The sequence below is a fragment of the Falco naumanni genome, chromosome 2 (genome assembly GCF_017639655.2).
Source record: "Falco naumanni isolate bFalNau1 chromosome 2, bFalNau1.pat, whole genome shotgun sequence".
NCBI lineage: Eukaryota > Metazoa > Chordata > Aves > Falconiformes > Falconidae > Falco > Falco naumanni.
This window is the reverse complement of record NC_054055.1, coordinates 116295248-116318747: the sequence shown is the minus strand read 5'-3', so window position 1 is coordinate 116318747 and position 23500 is coordinate 116295248. Positions and strand designations below refer to the sequence as shown.

Sequence of the window (23500 nt, the reverse complement as noted above, 5' to 3'; positions counted from 1 at the left end):
GGACAAGCTCCAATATTAATGCAGACTGGGGTATGAATGGATTGAGAGCAGCCCTGTGGAGAAGGACCTGGGGATACTGGTGAATGAAAAATTGTACCTGAGCTGGCAATATGTGCTTGCTGCCCAGAAAGCGAACCGTATCCTGGGCTGCATAGAAAGCAGTGTGGCCAGCAGGCTGAGGGAGGTGATGCTTTGCTTCTGCCCTGCTCTCATGAGACTCCCACCTGGAGTACTATGTTCAGTGCTGGGGCCTCCAGCACAAGAAAGACGTGGAACTGTTAGAGCGGGTCCAGAGGAGGGGCACGAAAATGGTCCGAGGACTGGAATGCCTGTCCTGTGAACAAAGGCTGAGAGAGTTGGGGTTGTTCAGCCTGGGCAAGAGAAGGCTTCAGGGAGACCTGACTGCAGCTTTTTGATACATAAAGAGAGCTTTTAAGAAAGACGGAGAAAGATGTTTTACCAGAGCCTGTAGTGACCAGACAAGGGGTGATGGGTAAATTGAAAGAGGGTGGGTATAGATTGGGTATAAGGAAGACACTGTTTATGGTGAGGGTGTTGAGACACTGGAACAGGTTGCCCAGGGAAGCTGTGGATGTCCCATTGTTGGAAGTGTTTAAGGCCAGGTCAGACAGGGCTCTGAGCAACCTGCTCTCGTTCAAGATGTACCTGCCCATGGCAGGGGCATTGGACTAGATAATCTGCAGAGGTCCCTTCCAACCCAAACCATTCTGTAGTTCCATAATTCTATGATATACTGGATAGCCTTCCCAAACAAATTGAACATTTTCATTATATTGTAGTCTTCAGATAGGAGCAAAGAATAATTTTTAAATTATTCCCTATTATTCCTTTAATAGGGTAATTCATCTCCACAACTGTGATGCTGTTTCTCCCCTTCTCACATTTTCTGGGCTCAAACATTTCAGACAGAATGCTGAAGGAAAATGTTATAAAGCAAATTTTAATGCAAAAATTACCTTTGTGATACTCATTCAACTATAAAGGTTCCCATATTCTGCAGCGTGGATGTAGTATTATACAGTCTGTATTTGGCATTGCCTTCAAAGCCCCTTGGCAGTGCGCCGGCGATCCATAGTGACATTCCTCTTGCATCACTGGCTTGTGTAACAGGCACTTAAGTCTCAAGTAGCCCTTCAAAGCAGTGCTTTGAATTAAATAAGTCACCCAGTGCTACCGCACTTCCAGCAGTAGCGACGCAGGGCTGTCCCTGCCAGATCAGCCTGCCCAAGACATCCGCATTGCACGTCAGTGGAAGTCCCACAAATGCTTTCCACCTTCATGTGTGTTACACGTGACAACCACATGTTACCAAAAAGACTACTTTCAGTCATATCAGAAGTGACTGTTTCTACTTTGCACTGTTTTAGCAGGAAGGATTTTTGTTTAATTATTTTTTAAAAAGTATTAGTACTATGATGTTAGGTTTTGACTCTTTTTTTTTTTTTTTTTCCTTTTTTTTCCCTGGCATTTAAAGAGCTGTGGACCAGGAAGAGATGTATTGAAAAATATATTCCCTGCATCATATCCAGATTACATCTTGCACTGTAGAAAATTTGAAAAAAACTCTTCAAAATAATAAGGAAAAGCAGTCTTTTTTACTTTCTCTTCTTGGTGTGAAATCAGGAAAAAAGTTTGTTTTGTCCAGTTAGATGATCATATAGTCACAAAGAAAAACAGACCATACCTATATACTGTTGAATATGAGACCAACTATTCAACGGATCAGGCATAACAGCTTACTACATGAAGAATGGCATTCTCAGATGTATTTTATGCTCTTCAGTTATCTTTGAAGTTTTAATCTCCATGTAGGTGCATTAACAGTGTATCACTCAAAGCTCAAAGTCTGTATAGAGTAAAGGTGAGTACCCCATGCTGTCCATTTTTTTAAAGCAATTTGATGTTCGGTTAGATAGTCAGAACTTATTTCCTGTCAAGTAAAAGACAGAATGTTGTATATTTATTTGTTGATACATTGAAAGTATTGCAAACTTGATTATTTTGTAAAAACAATTGAGCTGATGTTCCACTGTAGGTAAAGAGACCAAGATTTTCAAAGCTACCGATTATTAGTATGTACTTCAGCTTGACAGCCTGACCTAGCGCCTGTAAAATGTTCATGCTGTGAAAGCTTGGTGCTTGACACCATAAATTATAAATGAAGAGCTAGTGGAAAAAGTGACAGGCTGACTCAATGAAAGAGCGAATTACAAAGCTGAAAAACATTAAACTGACTGGCTGTGTGGATATTTAATCAAAAGAGATAAGAAACATTTTATTATCATGAATATAAACCTAGGATATCTCTGGGAATATTTGTTGTGAGTGGAACAACTCTTCTTGCTAATGAGTTCCATTTACTTTGGTATATTTTTGAGGGTCTGCATTAATAAAAGGTAAACATTTAATAAAGCCAAATGTTAATCTCATGTTTTGTGAGTTGCGTTTGTGTTCCTTCCTGGAATGCTTGTTTCATATGAGTTCTGCTGAACTCTTTTTCTGCACATCATGGTCACCTTCAGACTATAGCAGTAAGGCCAACTATGGTATTTCACTTCTAAACTAGATAACTTATCAAGGAAGTAAGATGCCACTTCAGGAAGCAAAGGAGAAAAAACTTTGCCTGAGAGCACTGACACCTTTGAAAGTCATGACTGCTTCTGCTTTGATACGCCCACAGCTTGTGGCTCTCCTGATCACTTGCCTTACCTGCTGACAGCTAAAATCGTTACTAATTACATCACCTTTAACAAGCAGAAAAAAATAAAAATCAAGGCTTGATAGCTCGCCCCTATCCATTGTATGTCGCTTGCTTTCTTAGGTCATTGGGAGATCAGGAAGCATGGCTTTTTTATTTGAGTATGGAATGCTAACTATATCCTATTTATATGGCATTGGCGTAGATCTGTAATGGGTGAGGATAATAACGTCCTGTCACTTCTGGAGGTTCATTTATAAGACTTGGAGATAAATTCTGGGTTCAGACTGCAACAATGCAACAGATGAGGATTGAACAGCTATGCTTTTCCACCCTCTGTACCACTTCATACAGGTACCGTTAGCATTATGGTTGGCTTGGGAAAGCAGGGTAGTCAAAATCTGACATTTATGGGCTGTAGGAACTCTCTGCTTTCTGTATTATAGCTTTTATGCCTACAAAACAGGAATGACCCCGTTTCATTTTATGATGTAAAAATATGGTCTGAACATAGGTAAACTCTTATTTAGCTCCTGGAGTTAAGAAGTTACGCTGAGCAAAAAGCTACTACAAAAGCAGTAGAAGACAGAGTAGTAAAGAGTCTTTGGCTTCAGCGGATGTGTCTGCGCCACAACAGAATCGCCTGCTTTCGTGTTTCATGCCTGAAGCGTCCCCAGCTGTTGTTCCCACGTCTGCTTTCCCTCTGTGTTAGAGTTCCAGACTCCTGATTCTTGCTCTGAGCGGTCTGGAGCAACATGCTCTGCACCTGTGGGAACTTGCACCCTCAAGGGTCCTGGCAAAAAACCTGACCTAGTCCCTTGCCTCAGTTCCTGAGTTAGAGATTCTCAAACAGCTCTTCACGGGGCTGTGCTGCCAGTCAAGCACAAACTCGCTTTAGTTGCTTCAGCCGTGGTACCTCTCCTAACATCTGTCTATTCTGTTCCTCGGAGTCACCGAACAGCTAATTTTTCATTATGGTTATTAAGTAACTACTAGAGGAAGCAGTGGCCATCTGTCTTCCCAGTCCCCATTTGTCACTTTTATCAGCTGTTCTCTTCAAAACTTCTTTCTTTAAAAGGACGTTGTGGAAAAGGTCTGTGTAGATTTTGGGTCTAACTCCACTTGAAAAGAGACAGATGACCAGCTTGAAAGGTACCTCTGAATTAACCTGCCCGGTTATGCAAAGGCAACAAACCCTTGCAATACCATTTCCTACTTTACTAATAGGCTACGTCTTTGGATCAGTGCAGTGTAAGACACAATGCGTACCGAGGGCGGGTTTGATTATCCCCGTGAACTGTGGGAAGTTTCCTTCCCCCTTGAAGTGGAAATCCCAAGAAATGCAAAATACAGGAGCAATAGCTATGGGATCATTAACTTCATAACTAGTCTGACTGACAGTTACGCACAAGTGTTATTATACTTTTCCAAAAGTTATTTTTGGATGTTGTCATATAAACTTCTTGTTCATTTTATCACCACTTAGAAAAAATAGTACGGTAAAAGGCATAAAAGCAAATGCTCGTAAGAATGCAGAATAGGAAAGGTTAACAGCAAAGTGGAGAATATCAAATCTAGCATCATGACTCCACAAAACCGAGTCCCAATCTGATAGGATTGACTTCAAGACAAAAGTCATTCGTACTTTACCAGTGCAAGGAAAGATAAATCCATTTGTCTGAATTTCACTTGTTTCTAATTTCCCTAATGAAGATATACTCAGGTTAATAAACAGAGTTGACAAAATTGCCAGGTTTTCATGCTCATTTAGAAAAATCTACCCAATAATCTACTGTTGACATAAGCTTGATGGTGAATTGAATATCAATTAGCTTTTTTAAGTCAGAATGGCAATTATTACATAGGGCAGCTAGACTCCTATCATGATTTTGTGACTACTGTTTTATCAGCGTTCGCTCTTGCCCTCATTGTATCTCACACGTGAAACCAAAAGCTTAGGGAGATAATACAATGATGTGACTTAAACCAGCTCTGGTGTCATTTTCAGGACCTGTGAACAGCATTAATTTATCTCACTTCATTTTAACAGCAATTCCCGCTGAAATGGAATATCTTGTAAATGAAAGCTGAGTCAGTGCTTAAGAACACACTGTTTCCTTGGTACCTAAATTCGCTTTCCCCCCCCCCCCATCTCATTCTTTCTGAGGAATCCACTGAAGCAGAGCAGTCTGCTTCTACCTACCAGGACTTACTCTTCAGTTCTGTGTACACCACCTGTCCTGCAGGGCTGACTTTGCAGTGCTCAGCCCCTTCTGATGCCTGAAAATTGTAGGAATTCATTCCTTCTGCCTGAGCTGTGGATTTGAAAACCTCCTCTTGTCTCACCCCCCTGTTTGGAAGTGCAGTGTTCAATTAAATCACTTTGAAATCACTTCGATGCTGCTTGTGGGGAAAAACCTGTGTTCTAGGCTAGGAGAGGTAGGACATCCCACAGTTACCTGAGGAAAATGTGGGGGTTCATGTTTCTGAAGTAAACTAATTTCTTTTAGATGTGAATATGCTTTTTACCACAATAATTTGTGTGTGTGTGTGTGTGCTTGTGAATAAAACTCACATTGGAGAAGCAAGGACTTGCATTAGACTTCAAAATACATAATGTTTATGGTTGTCTTAGCACAAAACAACCTGCTAAGCGGTAGAATATGTAGTTAAGATCTATCTGTGTAGAATTTGGGATTATATCTATCAACCCAGAAAGATTTTGGTGCAGAAATTGTCATGTATTTCTGTACTGACAGATACATTTTCTACATGCTTGGTTCGTTTGGTGCCGCTGAATGTATTGGGTTGATTCCCAAGGCTCCACTTGGTATTCATGAAATGAAATATGGAACCTGCCTTCCCGGGAAAGGCTGTATCTTTTACTGATGGGTGTTACATGCCTGTGACTGATAAATTGTTTAATTTCTCCTCTTTCTTTGGAACATTTGTCTGTATTATGAACAGGGATTAAAGTTGTGTGGTAAGGCAGCGCTTTGATATTGAAAAAAAGAAAATCAATGTGTTATCCTAGTAGAAAAAAACATTTAAAGACTTCTGTCTTTCATAAGTTGTTTCAAAGAGATGTTCACCGTCAGAGTGGTCGTATATGCATGTGCAGAAACAGCATTAAAGCATGGATGGTTGCATTGGTGTGGAGGTAGGAGAATCTCTAGTTGCACTCAACAACAAGGAGCTGCTGTTGTCGGGCATTATGCAGGGAGCCTTTTCTCAGTTCTGTGTAAAACAGCAGTAGAGGTCATTTCTCTTCCCTTCATTCACCTGATTATTCTTTTCTGTACACTAGAAAAATGTTTTGCAAGATACATACTTTGTACAGAAAGCTGCTACTAATTTCATACCTTGGCTTAAATAGTTGTAAAGCCTAAGTTGGCCAAAGTCTCTATTTTAATTGTACTGCGACTACTTAAGGAGTGAACTCAGTGTGTTGCAGGATGTCTTAACATAAAAAAACTTCATTTAAATGAAAACGTCTGAGCATAATTGACCAATTTTCAGAATTAACCAGGTTTTCTATTTTGTTGATTTGTTTGTCAGTTTGTTTTGGTTTTGTTTGTTGTTGTTTTTGTTAAGTATTTTATCACTATTCTAAATATGTTTAATGCGGGTACAAAAATAACGGAAAAACAAGAACATAAAATTTTACTGTTCTTTCTTTTGGTTGCAAGGATTCTTGTTGCCTGAAAATAAGTCTGTCACTTTTTTTTTTTTTTAAATCTTACTATGTCTCAAGATCCAATTTTATAAAATAGATATTTAAATTTTTCCAATATTTCAAGTATTTTCTGATCCTAAAAGTAAAAAATGATAAGTATGATCATGTCGATACCTACCTGCATCTACCTTGAAGCAGAGGTGTGATAAGATACAGGTATGTTCAGTGGGCTGTGTCCAGGTTATAAATTGTAATTGATACTAATTGCTTATCAGAGCATTTTGATAGGTGTTTAAAGCATTGCAATTGCTTATTTTACAATAAAGTGGCATTAAGAAGGAAGTAAAAATGCTCTTGTTAATTTAAGAAATGTTTGTGGTTGGATACTTTAAACCCTAAAGTTAAAGCTTGACAGACAGCCTGTGGACATAGACTTGCTACTTTTTTTAAATCAGCTGTCCTGCTTTTAGAAAAGTACATGTTAACAACACTAAAAATAAGCCACAGTAAATGCAATAAGCAACTAGTTGACTGTATGTTCTAATTATGGTCTTATTGTGAAAGTAACATGTAAGGACTGGTGTCTATTGTTCCCTGAATACGAAAGCCCAAGGCTTCCTCCAGAAAGGCTGACTTTTATGACCATCCATCAAAATTTACAGTGATAATTTCAACAGTCATTTCTAGATACATGAAGTAGACCATTTACAGTCTCAGAAGATGCTGGCAAAGCACAAATACCTTAATCCCTTGGTGCTGTAGGAGTCATGAAATTAATTAAGCCTATTCGTAGAGTTTTAAGTCTCAGGTATTGCTGGGTTTAATTTAGATTTGACTTTTTAAATAGAGACTTTGGAGATGCTGAAATGCACATTAGAGTATTTGTTTAGAATGTGAGGGTTTTTTCATCCTACCATGGCTACATGCCTTGTTATGATTGTAAAACTGCTTTTTTGTTCATGCAAATGTAAGTTCAGTGGATGTCCGTATAACTTCCCATTCCACAGATATAATCATATATGATGTTCATGACTTGTTCTTCTAAAGTAACATGATGATACAATTGGGGATCAATTACGTAGCATGAATAATGAATATAAAAATCCAAATGGTTTGTGAAGCAGGTGTCTTCTTTCTTTCTTTTACCTTCATAAACCGATTGCTGAAAAGTATATGGAGTTGAAAAACTAAATACTTGGCAAATGAATTGCAAACAGAAGGGAACACATAAGCTTGCAAAAGGCTCTGTAATGACATATTGAAGACCAAAGTGTTGGTCTTCAATATGTCTTATCCACTTAATTGTTCAAATGAAATGTCATACTATTCCAAGGGTCCATTAATTGCTACTTCCATCTCACTAGCTTCGATGGTTTGACAGTATATGGCATAACAGTGCTGAAGATACAGCTAGAATCAGTTGCCCCTGCCTCCATCAGTTCTCTCAGTAGGTGCAAGAATTACTCTTTCATTTTAAATAATTACATGAATCAGCTCTCTCCATGTGGTGTCTTATAATTCTAGGTAGCAAGAACATAGTACGACATTTGGTTTACTTATCTTGCTTATTTACATGGTAGAGTCACATACAAATAGGCATTTCATAATCCAAATTCAATAAAAGCCAACCCCCCCCAAAAAAAAAGCACAAGAAGAGAATAAATAAGAGCTTCCTCTTGCTTTTTCTGTTTAACACTTAATCCAGTGAGGTTACTCTGATGTTAACTGAGGGGTCTGCAGTGGTCGGCAATGCTAATAATAATAAAACATGAGAATAAAGGGATTCATGTTGATTTTTCAAGTGAGAATGGAAGAAAGGCAATGTGAAAAAGGCTAATGTAAAACTGAAGCTTTTGGTATGAAAATGTTGGCTTATATTCCGGTGAGAGATGGAGCAGTAGGATTACAGCAGCCTTGCACTCTCAGGAGAGCATGCATGTTTGCATTTAAGGTACGGAAAGGATAATTATATTGGCTCTGAAATAGCACGAGCACTATGAAAGTGTAGGAAAGCATAAAATGATATAGCAAAGAGCATAAATTTTAATTTCATTTAAAAAGTGATCTTACTTAGAAATAGGTAATATGGTTCTCCAGGAAAAAAAAAGGCTGAATAAGAAAGGTGGGTAGTGGCATTTTATGCAAAAGAACCACTGTTTGTTTTAATCTTAGCTCAGAGCCATAGGATTTGAAATTATGTCTATCCAGGTAGTGGTAGGGAACAGTAAGATTGAAACAGATAATGAATCATATTAGAAAACAGGGTAAGTTATTCCTTAAGCATCTGTATGTAATGTATAGAAAGAAAAATGGTGCTGTGGGGGAATTAGTTTATGAAGGTGCTTACTGGAAGCCTCATGTAACTGGGAGTAAAACAGTACGAAGTTAAAGCCAGGCAGTTATCCAACACAAAAAATACTGCACCCAGTCTAATAATGTTGCAAACTTCTTGGGACTGAGGATGTGGATTTATCATGACTGAGATTATTCTGACTGGTTCTCATTCGTTAGAGGAGAATTCTGATTGTGTGTTTGTGTGAGTGGGCAAATGTGAAAATGAAAAAGGTGGAAGTGAACATTCCTTTTTAAAATCTGTCATTGGGAAATCAGTGTTCAATAAAAAAGGCCATTTTTGGATAACAGCTCAACCTACATTAGAGGTAACATGAAAGCAGAAACTAGAAGTATATATACACTTGTACTAATTAATGGAAAAGAGAGGATATATGTGGAAATCAATACATGTTACAAAACATGAAGTGTAGAAAATTCAAAATAGAAGCTAAGTGTGTTAGGTAAAAGCCCAAGTCTCACAACACTCTAGAAAATGGGAATTTCTCTATTGTATTATGAATAAAAATGTTTGTGTGCATAGTATTGAACTATTTTTAGAAAGATGCAGAAAATAAGGTGTTCAGAATTGAGAAAATTAGAAATTAGTAATTTATTCGTGTAACATGAAGAATATGAAGTACTCCCCATCTGGCATAAATAGTTCTTTCCAAGAGTCCTGAAAGAATTGGCTAAGGAGATCTCTGGGCTACTGATGGTAAATTTAATGAGTTTGGGGACTCGGGGAATTCAAGAATATTGGAAGAGCGTAGGTGTTAGACTACTGGTTTGAAAAGAAAAGGAAAGCACCATTAACCAGGTAACTAGATTTTTATAAAAATCACAGCATTGAAGAGGATTTAAGAAGTCATTTAGCTCCCTCCCCTCTGCCCCAAGGCAACATGAGATTATGTAGAAACCAGGTCTGACAGTGTTTAAGGTGTCTTAAAGCCTCCTATAGTGGAGATTCCCCAGCTTTCCAATTAGTCACAGCTATCCCTCTTCTTTACAACTGTAGGGGTAGTACAATTTTTCCTGAAGTCTAACATAAAACTATTTTTACTGTCATTTAAATCCCTTCTTCCTTTTTGACCATTAACACAGAGAACAGATTATTTTCTTCTGGTTTAAACACCCGTTCGCACACTAGAAGACTGTTAGTGGATAGTCCTAATTTAACCTCCCAGCCAAATGACTCCAGTGCACTCGGACCTTCCAGAGCACGGCCTTTCTAGAGATCTCTTCGTCCCCCTTGCTCTCCTGTGGTGCCTTTGCAAGTGAGCCAGGGATTTTTGGAAGTGAGGCACTGAAAACCAGACACAGCACTGCTGCTAGAGGCTTGTAAGCGCTGAAGAGGGGGGAGGGATTACTTTATGCATTTTGCTGGCTATAATCCTGTTTAGCTCAAAGAGCGTTGTCCATACTTTGTTTACTATATGATTTGCTATGACCTCTATGTACTTTCCCGGCAGAATTGCTACTAGACAGGTGCTTCTCATCCTTTATTACTGCAGCTCATTAATCTTGCCTAAACCAGATAGCTGTTGCATGCAAAATAATGGAAATACTGGAAAATTATTGAATTGATACATATATAATGAATGACGGTTCATTTGTTTTACGAAAAACAAGCCTGGTCAAAAACCCCAAGCATTTAAATAATTTTTCCCAACTGGTGACACTTTAATTGCCAAAGGTAACTAGCATATTGCATATCTCCCTCTTCTTTCTGTCTTCCTCAAGAAGACAAGCCACGGATGTAATATGTTTAGACTTTGTAAAGTATGACAAAAATATTACAAAGTGTTCTGACAGTAAAAAACTTACAACATTTTTTAGTAAATGGATTTTTACAAACTGACGTCTAAAGAAACTTTAAGGTTTCTTTAGGATTTTTAATCTTTAAGGACTCTGTTAAATCACAGAATTTGAGATACTCCTTACACATCCTTCAAAATTCTAACTGGTCTACATTTTTCATCGGTAACATGGAAATAAGTACAAAATCTATAGCTGACAAAAGAGTAGTAAGTAAAGAAAGACAATTTGCAGACAGGGAACAGCCTTCATCACTTAGTAAAGTTCAGCTCTTAAAAGTAAAACTTGTTTTAATATAAACAAGTCGATCTTTGTACATCCAAGAACAAAAATGCAACCCATACTGGAAAATAATGATGAAAAGGAGCGATTCTGTAAAGGACAGTGATCTTGATAGAATAATAACTGCCTATAAGTGCAGTGCTGCAGGAAAAAGTAAGCTAATGTGACCTTGGATATACAAACAGGTTATAAAAACAAGCATGGTTCTTTATCTTAATGTGTATTGTTTAGAAGGAATGAGTTCAGAATACTGCAGGTTATCCTATTTTTAAAAGTGAAAAAGGCTATAAAACCTGGGAAAAAAGTGCACACACTTCAGAAGAGAGCAGCAACTCTCTTGAGGGCTGGAAGTGAGAGACTTTAGAAGCTCAGTGTGTTTGTCCTGTAAATATAAACTGATTGCAGTTAATAAGTTCTCAGAGAAAAAAAAAAAAAAAAAAAGGTGCCAGCTTCGCCTCTTTCTAGGTGACATCTGTGATGACTCCCTACCCTTGTGGAAGGTACTGAAACTTCCATCTGTTGTTTGGGTATCTTTTAGCTAGTGCAGATGAGAGATTCCACACACAGGGCATCCGTAGCTCCCGAGGCTGCGGTGTGCGATTGCTGGCTGAGCTGCAGAGCAGATAAATGGGGCCGACGCGCTGCCCAGCCTGGCAGCGAGTGCTCCCTGCTCCCAGCGCAGGCACTGGCGAGTCCCTGCCAGCCCAGCTGTTAGCTGGGTGGGATGTGGTGGGAGCCACCTGGGCTGCGGTCTGGCCAAGTCGTCATCTTCTGAGCTTTGGCATTTTTTCATGGGTTTTTCCCCACTGGTATTTTTCTGCAGCTCCCTGAGTTACTAGTGGTGTCTTAAGACATGATTGTCTGCCGTTCTGTTTTCTTCGTAAATCTTTGGCTTTGGCTTACCCACTGTAGAGGTAACAGTGAAATGTATTAGTCCACAATGAGTGGGAGATGGGGCTGGGTGATCCGGTGGCCTATCTGATGTTGGAGTATGAAGTTGGCCAAAATCCTTTATTCATTTAAAACTGTTAGGTCAGGCTGTCTGGAGATGCATAAAGAAAAAAAAAAGGTGAAATGAATTGTTTGGAAGTCTTGTTCATTGTAGACTGTAGAGTTCATCTTCAGAACAGTATTTTGGAATTAGAATTAAAATTCCACAGTGCCAGTCCTCAGAGTTCTGCTCATCATAATTTTAAATAAAAAAGTTCCCTCAGGACCAGGCGAAACCTCTGAAAAGATTAATTTCAGTTGTAAAGTCTAATAATAGCAGTGTAAGATATATATATATAAAAAAAAAAAAAACACCTGCAGCTCAGTATCGCATAATGAGTTATAATAATGTAATATCTATTAAAGTGTGCACTGAAAAACAAAGCTAAACAATTTTAAATTCTAAGTATGAACTGTGCAGTTAACTAGCACAATAGAATTACAGCTGTATATTTGTATTGTTGTTGGGCAAGTGACGGTATCCGTAGTTCAGTTAAGGAAGGATGTGCAAGTGCTAGATCTAAGTTCTTTTTTATCCAAAGAATATTTTAAAGGATCTCTGTGTTCATTTTCAATCATGACATGGCTTGGTGATGGGGGACCTACACTCTTTCACTCTTGTTCACTTTCCAAGTTTTATACTCTTATCTCACCTCAGAAAAGTGGCTGCTACAAGTGGAGGTTGGGTATCAGAAATGTCAATAACATTGCTTAGTCGCAACCAATTTATTTATAGTTTTTTTCATAAATATTAACTGCAGTAGTTCCAGACACACACTTTTGCTTATGCTGGCAGCTAATGGCTACCCCATAATGGCCACTTACGTGAAGGCTCGTTTAAGAGGTATGGGGCTTTTTATGGCATGTAAAGGACTATAAATAAGTAAACGTAGGGACAAGGGTCAGTAAGTGTAGCTTCCTGGACCCATTAACTTTTTAAGGGAATTTTCTCGTTTTAAGCATCACATGTGTAGTGTCCACCATCTCTTTTTAGTCTCTTTGCATGTGAATTTCCAATTCTTTTGAAACTTTCGCTATTCTGCAGTCAGAGGAGAAACATTTGTTCCTATATGTAATTCAGATGTACACATGCGGGCATTCTTCTTAGTCTGGATTTCTTTGGCAGAGTGAATTTTCTGCCAAGGAGCTCAGAAGCTTCTTGGCAGTGCAGATTTGTCTGCCATCAGGTCTGTGCTGCTGGGGATAGACTGCTTCTTAATTACCTCATTTAAAGATAGCTTGGGTATCTCTGTCCCACACTGAAGTCTATCATGTAGATATCTCCAAATCACTGAAGTGTGTGAGGATTTTATTACTTTATCTGTGTCCTCATTTTATATAGCCGGCCCTGCTGGTTTCACCACTTTCCTGGGGTTTGTATTTCTTTGCCATAATGTTTACTTGATCTGTCAGTATTTGCACATTTTTGATTGATAATTATTTTATGTCTTGTAATACAAGTACTATTGGAAAAAGTATTTTAATTTTTATGATTCTCATTTCTGACTCTGAAGGTGGTAGTATTTTAAGTCTAGTTAGTAGTTGTCTGGTTGTCTGAATTCTTCAGTTGGAAGTTCTAACATTTGGTGGCTATAGGTGAGCATATGTGAGCATACAAGAGGCTTGGTATGTAAAGTGTATCAAAAACTGTATTTTAACAAAACTCAGTTATTTGATGGGGATAATTTGGTAAATGTATAGAAGAAATATTATTAGATCATGGTTCATCTAAATTTAAACCGCATACTTTCAGTGATGAATTTACTCTAGTATTTAATTTTTTAATGTATAGCTTTGAGCTTTCAAGTAGTAGATTAATTCAGGCAAGGAATTAATTAATTCAGGCTCCACTGAAGAAATGAATTAGTTTCCCTTCCTGTATTTTGGGGCTTGTTCCATGGAAGTATTAGTTTTTAATACCTGGATGATGTTTATTAAATCATGGTCCTGCTAACACAAAAACTGTAAAACTGTAATGACACTTCAAGCCACAGTCCTGTTTGTAGAAAGAATTCATTTCTGCCTGCAGATCCATAGCTTTAGCAATAACATATAGTGGGGTTTATTTGGTTATTTGTTTAATTCTGTATTAAAAAATTAAAATGTCATCAGAATGGCACTTGCTAAGCAGCAAGATATAACCTCAGCTGAAAACCAAGTACATTTACAAATAGTCCACATTTTCTGGGTGGAGAGAGGAGTGGAGGAGAGATGGAGAGAAGAAAACAAACTCCTAAGATGAACTGAAATATATCCTGAAACCAGCTGAGCATTTGGTCTTCCCTGTGAAATGGAAATATCTAAACCCAGTGGCTTAAATTTTTTGGAGGTGACAGATCTGCAGTACTTTATAACTTGAAGGTTTACACAGGCAGCTGCTTCATCACAGGCCACACGGGAAGACACTTTTCTGACTCTTCAACAAGAATACGGTAGCCTGATTCAAATGGGAAATACGATGACAGCTGTAAATCACAGCTTTTTAAGTAAGCATAAGGCAGCAATAGTCTCAGTAGGGTAGTGATTCCATTTTTTGGAAGTAAAATAGGGCTTTTGAAAAAGTGTATAGATAATGAAAATAATCTTCAAGTTATTCACAAAGCTTCATAAACTGGAGAAGCGGTGAAGAACTGGGGAGCAGAATACTCTCCTTCGTTGAATATTCTTTTTAAAATGTCATTAGTTTCTCCAAATAAATCATTAAACTTTTATTTGGTTAATGTTGAGCTTGTTACCTGACTGTAAATTGACTGATAAGACGATTTCAGTTTCAGGTTAGAAGTCAACATGCATTCAAATATAGAGGAACTCTAATTGTCACTGATACGAAAGACAAGGGAAGATGCTCGGTGGCGTTTCCTCTAGTAAATTGGTGACTTCCCTTACCAGTGTGCCTTTTCCATAAGGGAAAATCCCATGGTGTCTGGCTTCTGCTACTGCTGCTGTACTGCTTTACAGAAGCACATTATTGACAGCTGAACGTTGATTATTTGAACAGATAAAAGGTGGAATATACTGCATAACAGCATAAAACTCCCAGATGTATGGAGAGAGATGTGATAGCTTCATTTTTCTCTGTCATTTAACCACCTAAAGAAGAACTGGAATTTGTGGGCTGTAAGGAGGAACTGAGTGTTCAAAACACAGCAACTTTATAATTAAACTAAACTGCCCTATGCAATACTTAATTTTATGTTTAAATCTTAATTTACATTTCTTAAACTAGAGGGTCAGATGAAACAGTTCCATTAGAGGGCAGTAGTACATGTAGGTACAATGTCTCATGTACTAAATATTTAGTTTCCATGTCACTATGAGCTGTGTTCTGTATAATTTTTGCATTGTTACTGAAAGGAAGAGAAGAATGAGGCTAATGTAATTTAACATATTAAAATAATAAGAAGCATTTTGTAAAATACAAGAACACACGTGCTGTCATATATTAAAAAAACCACGATGAGTATGACAGAAGTGATGGAAAATATATGTAGGAGCTTTCAGCACTGTGATGTTATACCTAAAATATCAACCCTAAAGTTAGTCTGTGTTTTTTCGGAATTATACAATATGTATATTGTATAACTTTATTTCTGGGAAGTGTATGGGTTTTTTTAAAGCATCTTACTTTTGAAAATCTGTTTATTTTGTTAGCTTTAATGCTTAAGTCCATGTGCAGGCTTTCTAGATTTCCAGGCAAGGGATTGCAGAAATTTCCGTGCTTGCTCAGACACCGTTTAATGATTAAGCATCGGTAGCATATAGTGATTTGACAATAATTTCTGCAAAAGATTTACCCTGTATGTATTTAATTGTGTATGAGTTATGTCTTCTAAGACATTTGATAATGAAATGTAAGCCGTGAAAGCCTACATGTTTAGATACTGGATATTCCTACTCTAATATTTTAATTGTTATAATAGTTTTATGCAGATGTACCTGGCTAGTATAGCACGTTCAGTCCATACCAGTTCAATACTTTACTATGTTGTGTATGTCTAAACCAAGCAATACCACAAACATACCATTTCTTTTTCCATTTTCAGTTGTGTTACTTGATACTACAGCTGCCCTCGGAGAACTAGGATGGAAAACATTTCCTTTAAATGGGGTAAGTCACTTACCGTTTTGGCTTTATTGTCTTGATTTCGGCATTCTGAGTGAATGGCTGTTATACTTGGGTGGACATTCTTGCAGCATAGACTCGTCAGAAAGATTTTAGTTGTTCTCATGACTGGAGCAGCTTGTCTTGTAAGTAGAAATAACAGCTGTGAGAGTGACATGAGTACACGTTATGATGCCCTTCTTTTGCTTTTCTGAGTGTTGAGAATCTATATTGAAATCCGATTCTGTTACACATCATAAAGTTTTATATTAAAAATTCCTATGCTGGAGGAATGTGTTATGACTACATTTTTTTGTGAAATAAAGAATCATTTTAGATTTTATAACCTGAAACAAAACTTTAATGATTTAAATGAGGATTAATATGGACTTTAGCATCTGGTAAAATTGTATCAGGTTAGCTAAATCACAAAAAAACCCATTATAAATATGTTAATGTCATTAAACCAATTTAAAGATTTAGAGAAAAAAATTGAAATCTTTTGCTTTTTTCCCTGCACTGAGCAGTCTAGATTAAAGTTCACTGTTCCAGTTTAATGTCATACCGTTAGTACAGATTGCCAGGAAGCACTTGATATTGCGTGCAGGACCCCAGGGTGTTAGCGGTGTCTGGAATACTTGGAGATGGTGTGCCCATCTGAGCAGGGGGAAGGGGAGCATTTTTACTCTTTGAAGGTCACCCACCAGTGCTTTGTCAGTGGCTACACTTCCAAAACCTCTCTTCTCTTTCCACCCAGCTAATGCACATAACTGAATATCAGAGGCACTTGTAGTTTCACTTTTTAATTAAGATAAAATATACTGGAGTGTTTAACACCTATTTTATCAGCTTCTAGATCTGATGCCACTGCACATCTTGTATATCGCTTATTTTTATATTACCTGGCATTATCTCTTAATTCTTGTGTATGAGGCGTATAATTACTTGCTTCTCTGAAATGAGCTCAGAAAATACTGGTTTTCTGAGTGAAAAATGTTGTTTCATTATTAGTTATTTTATTTCTTGTGATCTCTTCCAGAAGGAAGTAAAATTGTCTATCCTCAGCACCTTAATAATCTATTTTTATAAACTGCCTTCTGTGTCTCTGCCTTCAGGGATTTCAAGCAATGTGACTTTTCTCAATCTCAGCCTATTTTCAACTTTATAGATTACTCTTTTTCAGGATTTTCCATTTTTTTTGTATTCCTGGACATAATTTCAGTCTGCTACAGCTGCCTCTGTGGTTTACATTTAGTATGCAGTCTCATGCAATCTGAGTTATAATTTTGAAAGTTTTTCTTCCTTCAAAAATTCTAGACAAAGTAAATACTGCTGTAGACTATGATGAGAAAATACAGTGAGGGATTTTTTTCTTTCGCAAGAAGCAAATACTGTCATATACCAGGATGAGAAAATATAGCAAGGAATTTTTTACTCTAGCTTTGTGATGAGCTCTGTTGAATTGAACAGGCAGGCTGGCATTTGGAAAGCACACAAGACATAATTTCAGTTTTTCTGTAAATTCTTAAAAGCTTTAGTTAGCCCCAGTAACAGTAACCACATTATAAGAGCACAAAAAGACCTGTAGTCAAAGTAGATTTAAAACATAGCTGTTACAAGATGATTATTTGGTTGGTCATATATACCCTTAATGTTAGTTTTGTAGCATATTGAAGTTTTCAGGTGTCTTAGGACCTTTGCTGTGTTTTAAGAATTCGTAGCACTTACTAGAATACAAGGAGTTTAACTTTAAGACTGCACTTGGGATTCAATTTATTAGAGAATTGCCCAAATAAGTATAATTTTTTTTTTTTTTTTTAAAAAAAGCTAGAGTAAATATGTGGGAGAAAAGTAGTTTGTAGCACGAGGAAAACATGGAGAATAAGGCTGCCTGGGCCATAAAATAGGCAGAAGAGGCTAGAGTAAAAACTGTGAGAGGAACTGGATAAATTAAGTATAGAGAGGCAGTAAAGGGAAGTGTGCAGGTACTGTTAACTCAGGAAGAAAATATGTCTCAAATCTTGATGTATTAATCTAAGCTGTAAATGGGATAAAGATTCATGTGCGCTACAACAGAGAAGGGTTTGAACACTTTTTGGGAAGTTGGACAGGAGAGAATACATGATTTGGAGAAGCATGATCCATTTAAGAAAGAGGCTATGCGATGTTGGTCACACTCGATATGCAGACAAACAAGATTTCTCCTTTTCTCACAGTGGGATGACAAAAAATGCCTTAGGTCAACGTTCTGGGAAAGGCTCCTGTGAGCAGTAGGACCCAGTGGCAATGCTGCACCTCTGAAATGGTGCAAAAAGAAAGAACAAACAAAACTCCCAAATAAATAGCAGAGACAAACAACTTTTATGAAATGAGAAATGAGAGTTATTTCTCTTACTGAGAGTTATGCAGAACTGCTGATGAAAATCAATGTTTGCTGATTTTTTAGAGCGTCATTCTGACAAACTTCGTTAAAATATACCAAATGTATGTTCTGGTATAGATATTTCAACATTCAAAAAAATGCATAAAGCCATTAAAATATGAAAAATTACATTACTTTGGCTAATAAAATATTAAAGATACTAAAGTTAAAAACTAAATTGGAATGTATTTCTAAACTGTTTCTATTTGTTATTCTGGGATCCTGTACCATACACAAAGGTAAGAAGAAAGTTGGGCTTACAAGTACTCATGTAATTGGCAGAATATGACATTTATATGCTTCAAGTCACTCTTGTATGCAATCTCTGAAACAAAAGGCCAATGTTCATGTTAATTGTGACATGATTCTTATTAAAATAAGAGGCAAAATAATACTTTTGCTGTCAGCTAATAAGTCGTATTATACTTACTGATTTAGTAAAGAACAACAAAAATGTTCTTTCTGTACCTTGCATGAATATCAGATATGTTGTTTTATGTCCATAGTGCTGAGTTATTTATCTATCCTAATATAATTCAGAATATGGCATAATTATTGGTGTGACTGAGATTTTCACTGCAGAAGTAAGAACCTATTTTGTCCCATGTTGGTCTTATCAGCATTTTCCATTTTCTTGGAGAAGAGTGACAGATTTTGGTTTGTTTGTGCTTTTGATAGAGATTTTTGTTCAGACACTTAGTAAATCTTACATGTTACTTACATGGTACAAAACAAACAAACAAAAAAGTATGTGCGTTTGGTGTTTACATGTGTAAGAAAAATGCCACTGACATATAGTTACTGCTCTGATTAACATTTTTGAGGTTAGGAGGATGGGATGATAGGTTTTCTTGAGACTGTGACATTAACAGAAGTCATTAATTTACTGGCATACTCAGTCACAAAGAATGTTTCCATTAAACTAAATAGCAACTGAAATATTAATGCTTGGGATTTAGGTAATATTGAGTATGCCTCAGAGATTTTAAACTAACAGGCTAGGGTGAAGTAGGAGAAAAAGTTAGGAGGTGTTCTTTTGGAATTTGCAGAACCTTAACCTTTACCTCCCAGACTTTATTTATAGTGCATTCATAATGTAATATTAGCAAGCTTTCAGCAGTTTTAGTAACCTCTAGCGGTATCTACCCAACCAAGTAAAGATGCAACACAGTAGTTTTGTATGTGGCATTTGTATGCAATCCCATCATTTAGCTGCAAAGATGAGTCATGTGCAGTTGTGCTATCCATTCCTTGGTAATATAATATGTGATTTTATTTTTTAATTTTCTTCCCAATTATTTGTGCAACCTTCCTGAAGCACAAGACTACAATAGTTTTTCTTAGAAATGTGTTTTCTTCATTAGCTTTTCAGATTTTTTCCTTGTACTTTGAACAGGTAATAAAGTAAGTACTTAGAGCTGCAAAAATGCAATGTAAAACATTACTGTCTTTGAGGTCAATAGCATCAGCTTTTGTTGATTGAGTTCCAATTTAGCTTCTCGGTGATGGGCTGTCTAAAATTTCAACTTTAATAATGGACACATCTGATACTTCCTCTGTTCTTTGGGCTATAGTTCAAAATGACCGATTGATTTATGAAAAGCTGAAAGAAGATCTTTACTCAACAAACTGTCACTCCATAACCTTGAAAATGCAGAAGGGGTTTTTTTAATTTATTATTGGTATAAAAAATGGGAAGGAACCCCTTCATAGGTTTCAAAAGAGGATATGAACGTGAGCTAGTGGGCAGGCAAATCGAGTTCATGTGAACCATTATCCAGGGTTCCAGCTGAAGTCACTTTGCTGACCTTGGGGACACGGTTGGTTTTTTTCTTAGGTTTTCTCACTACAGCCTGTGGTGCTGTCACTGTTAGCAGGGCATTTTTTTTTTCCTAGATTAAGCACTGTTTAAGTGGTTAATAAGGTTTTGAAAATTAGGTAGGAAAGGAAAAAACCTGAAAGCCTAACTGAAAAGTAGTGGTCCATAAGCTTCACTTATCCATTAGCAGTAATGCTAATAAAATAATGTACCTTGGGCAACTCCACGTGTTAGGGTTTTTTTCCCTTCTTGACTTCATAACTTTTTTTTTTTAAAAAATATTTATTTCCCATTGCATTAAGCAATGTAACACAATATTGTGAGCAAAGTTTGCTCATGAGCTACAGTTTGGAGACTATTGTCATAATGGCTTGTTTATTGCTGGTAAACTTCTATCATGACTACTACTACTTAACTCTAAGAATGCTTCATTTTGCATGACCTGTATCTACTTTGCAACTGTTAGTTTGGAATGAAGTGTTATTATTTGAAGCAGAAAAGTAATCTCAGAAAAATACTCTGCTTCTAATGTTAATCTAAATTTTAACTTGTGTGTAGCCACTTCATAAGCTCCAAAACATTTTAAAATTACTGCAAAACAAGGGCAAGGTATGGAAAAAACAAAAGAAAAAAAAACAAAGAAAAACCCCAAAAAACTGATTTTTCAGATCAGTAAAAAATAATCAGAAAAAAGAAAAAAAAAATCCAAAACCAGAAAGCTGTGGGAAATTATTTACATGTGGAAGGGGCTTGTAAAAGCTACCTTGACTTGTCACAGTAGGCAAAGCATATAGCCTTAGCAGTAAATAGACTACTAGAAGTCCTCCAAATAATTTGACAGCTGTGTGAGTACTAAAACTATTTTAATCCCAGTTCCTACAGTTATTTGAATAGCTACCTTGTCAACTGGTAATTTTCCTACTGATTTGAAGTAATTCTGTTTAGAATATCTTCTTTCTTCAGGGGATCTTATAAGTGTGTTAATAACCCTCACTAATTTACACTTTGGGGGTGTGTGTGTGTGGTGTGTTATGTATCCATTGAGATTGGATTTAATCAAAAATCTGATTGGTTTTTTTTCCCTACCAGACTGATTATTTTACCCTCTCTGTTAAAATAATTGTTTTACAGTAAATGCATCACTCAATGATTCACTTTTTAGCTCCATAGCTAATTAGAAGACATTTCTATAGTTTATGGTAACACATTCTTGAATGGCTTAGGACGTTGTCACCAGTAATCACTCACTAATCTTTTCTCATGTTGTAAGCAGAGATGATATTGAGGTTTCCCAGTGCCAACCTGCAAACGTTTCTTTCAATAGCTGCATCCAACTTCGCTTTCATTTAACTGGTATGTCTGAAGGTGATTGGGCCAATACATCTTGGAACGTACTTATACAATACTTAAGATTTTTAACTATTCATTTTCTTAAGTAGATTGATTATTTTTTAGAATTCTCCTAATTTCCTTTGAAGTCACATAAACCCAAAACACTTCTAAAGGAAGAGAGAAGCTGAAGCCCCTTCCTTTATTAAAACTATCAATAAACAAAGCAATTCACAAAAGAAGTAGCACTCTCCAATACAAAGTCATTGGATGCATAAAGAGTAGAAATCAGGGTAAGAAGTTAGCTAAGAATGTTGACGGAAAGAATAAAGAAAGACAGTATGACTTTACTGTGTGAAATGGTAATATAAGTACCAGGTTCAGATTTAAGCACAATATACACAATATAGTAAGCAATATAAGGTGGGGAAATTATAAATAAGGGAGGACAGAGAAAGTAATATGAAAGTGGTAAAAGGTAGCAAGATAAGCAAGTGAAACATGAGCAAATATCTGTGATACGAGACTAGGATGTACGCGGTGAAATCACTAATAAGCAAACAGAAAGTGAGGTTAGTGCTTATTAAACATGCTCAGGTAGCAGCATGGCATTATAAGTAAAAGGCAGGGAGCGTATGGTAGATATGGTGACACTCAGTGTCCGCAATTTAGTTCTGCATTTCATATTACCCTGTTATCTACATCAGAGAACTATATTTTTCAAAAGATAACCACAAATAAATGGTACAGATTATAGCATGAAAGAAATCCAAATTCTCCTCACTGGGGTTCCCAGTCATTTGGATGTGTCTATGATACAGAAACCAGGTAAGTTATGTGTGTCTGTAAGCATAGAAATCTGCAAATCCACATGGGCACTTCAGTATTGATTTTAAGAATGATGGTGATTTGAACATTAAATGTAGCAGTGTAAATTAGAATATCATCAGTACTTCTAATCTTCACTTTTAATACTGTAACTATTAGAACTCAATAGATACATACTTCTTTTATGACCAGAAGAACAATTAATCGGGTCACCCTTATATCACAGGCTGTAAGATTTCAGGCCTTACCACTACGTTTACTGAGTGTGAAGTATTTCACTTTTAAAAGACACCAAGAAACCATAATTTCCCTTGGTAATTTGTTCCATTAATTAATTAAATCACTATTTAAAACAGGGTTCCTACTGTCTGATTCTTCCTTCTCAGCCTCATATTGTATCTAAGTCGATGAATTCCTTTGTTGCTCTCACCATCATCCTTAAAATCAATACTGAAGTGGCCATGTGGATTTGCAGATTTGTGTGTTTGGTAAGTTCAAATCATCGTGTGCTGCTTCTTTTTTTTTGAAAATATGGACATGAGTATGTAGTATTTACAGTCAATTTCATTATTTTCTGCAGTTACAAATCATCATGCCATTCTTCTTTACTATTCTCCTGTTTAACCAACAAAGAGATGCCACTAGGCTTTCTCACTGCAGTAATAATACTGTGGGCTCGTGTTTAGTTGGTTCCCACTGTGACTCATTATTGTCTTCCAGAACTGCAGTTCTGTATCACATAGTAATCTATCTGTTAGGTAAAAGCGGTATTTCCACCCCTAGGTATGTAAATATACATCAACCTTCAGTGGGTGTTTCTGACCAAAATATTTATATGATTCTGTGTGACTTTCATGTTCTAAATAATTACCAAGCAACTTACTTTTGAAAATCTGATTAGAAAAAAACCTCAAAAGTTAAAATATGGTATTTATGATGCTATATGACTATGTAGCTAAAATGAAAGTTGCATGGAAGTTAACAGAAAAAAAATGTCAATACAAAAAAAAAAAAAAAAAAAGACTTTATCTGAAGGTGTTTTATTTCAAGCAAATCATAGAATCACTTAGGTTGGAGAAGACCTTTAAGATCATTGAGTGCAACTGTAAACCTAACACTGCCATGTCCACCACTAAACCATGTCCCCAAGTGCTACTCCTACAGGTCTTCTAAATACCTCCAGG

General features: G+C 36.7%; 1 protein-coding gene across 2 annotated transcripts in view; it reads left to right on the top strand.

Annotated features, from left to right (window-relative positions):
- Positions 1 to 23500, top strand: part of EPHA6 (EPH receptor A6) — a 516780-nt gene that overhangs the window by 20439 nt on the left and 472841 nt on the right. For both annotated transcript variants that reach the window (XM_040583021.1, XM_040583020.1), the window contains exon 2: positions 15860 to 15924. In XM_040583021.1, coding sequence (XP_040438955.1) covers positions 15860 to 15924 — 65 coding nt within the window. The remainder of the gene's footprint in view (positions 1 to 15859; positions 15925 to 23500) is intronic.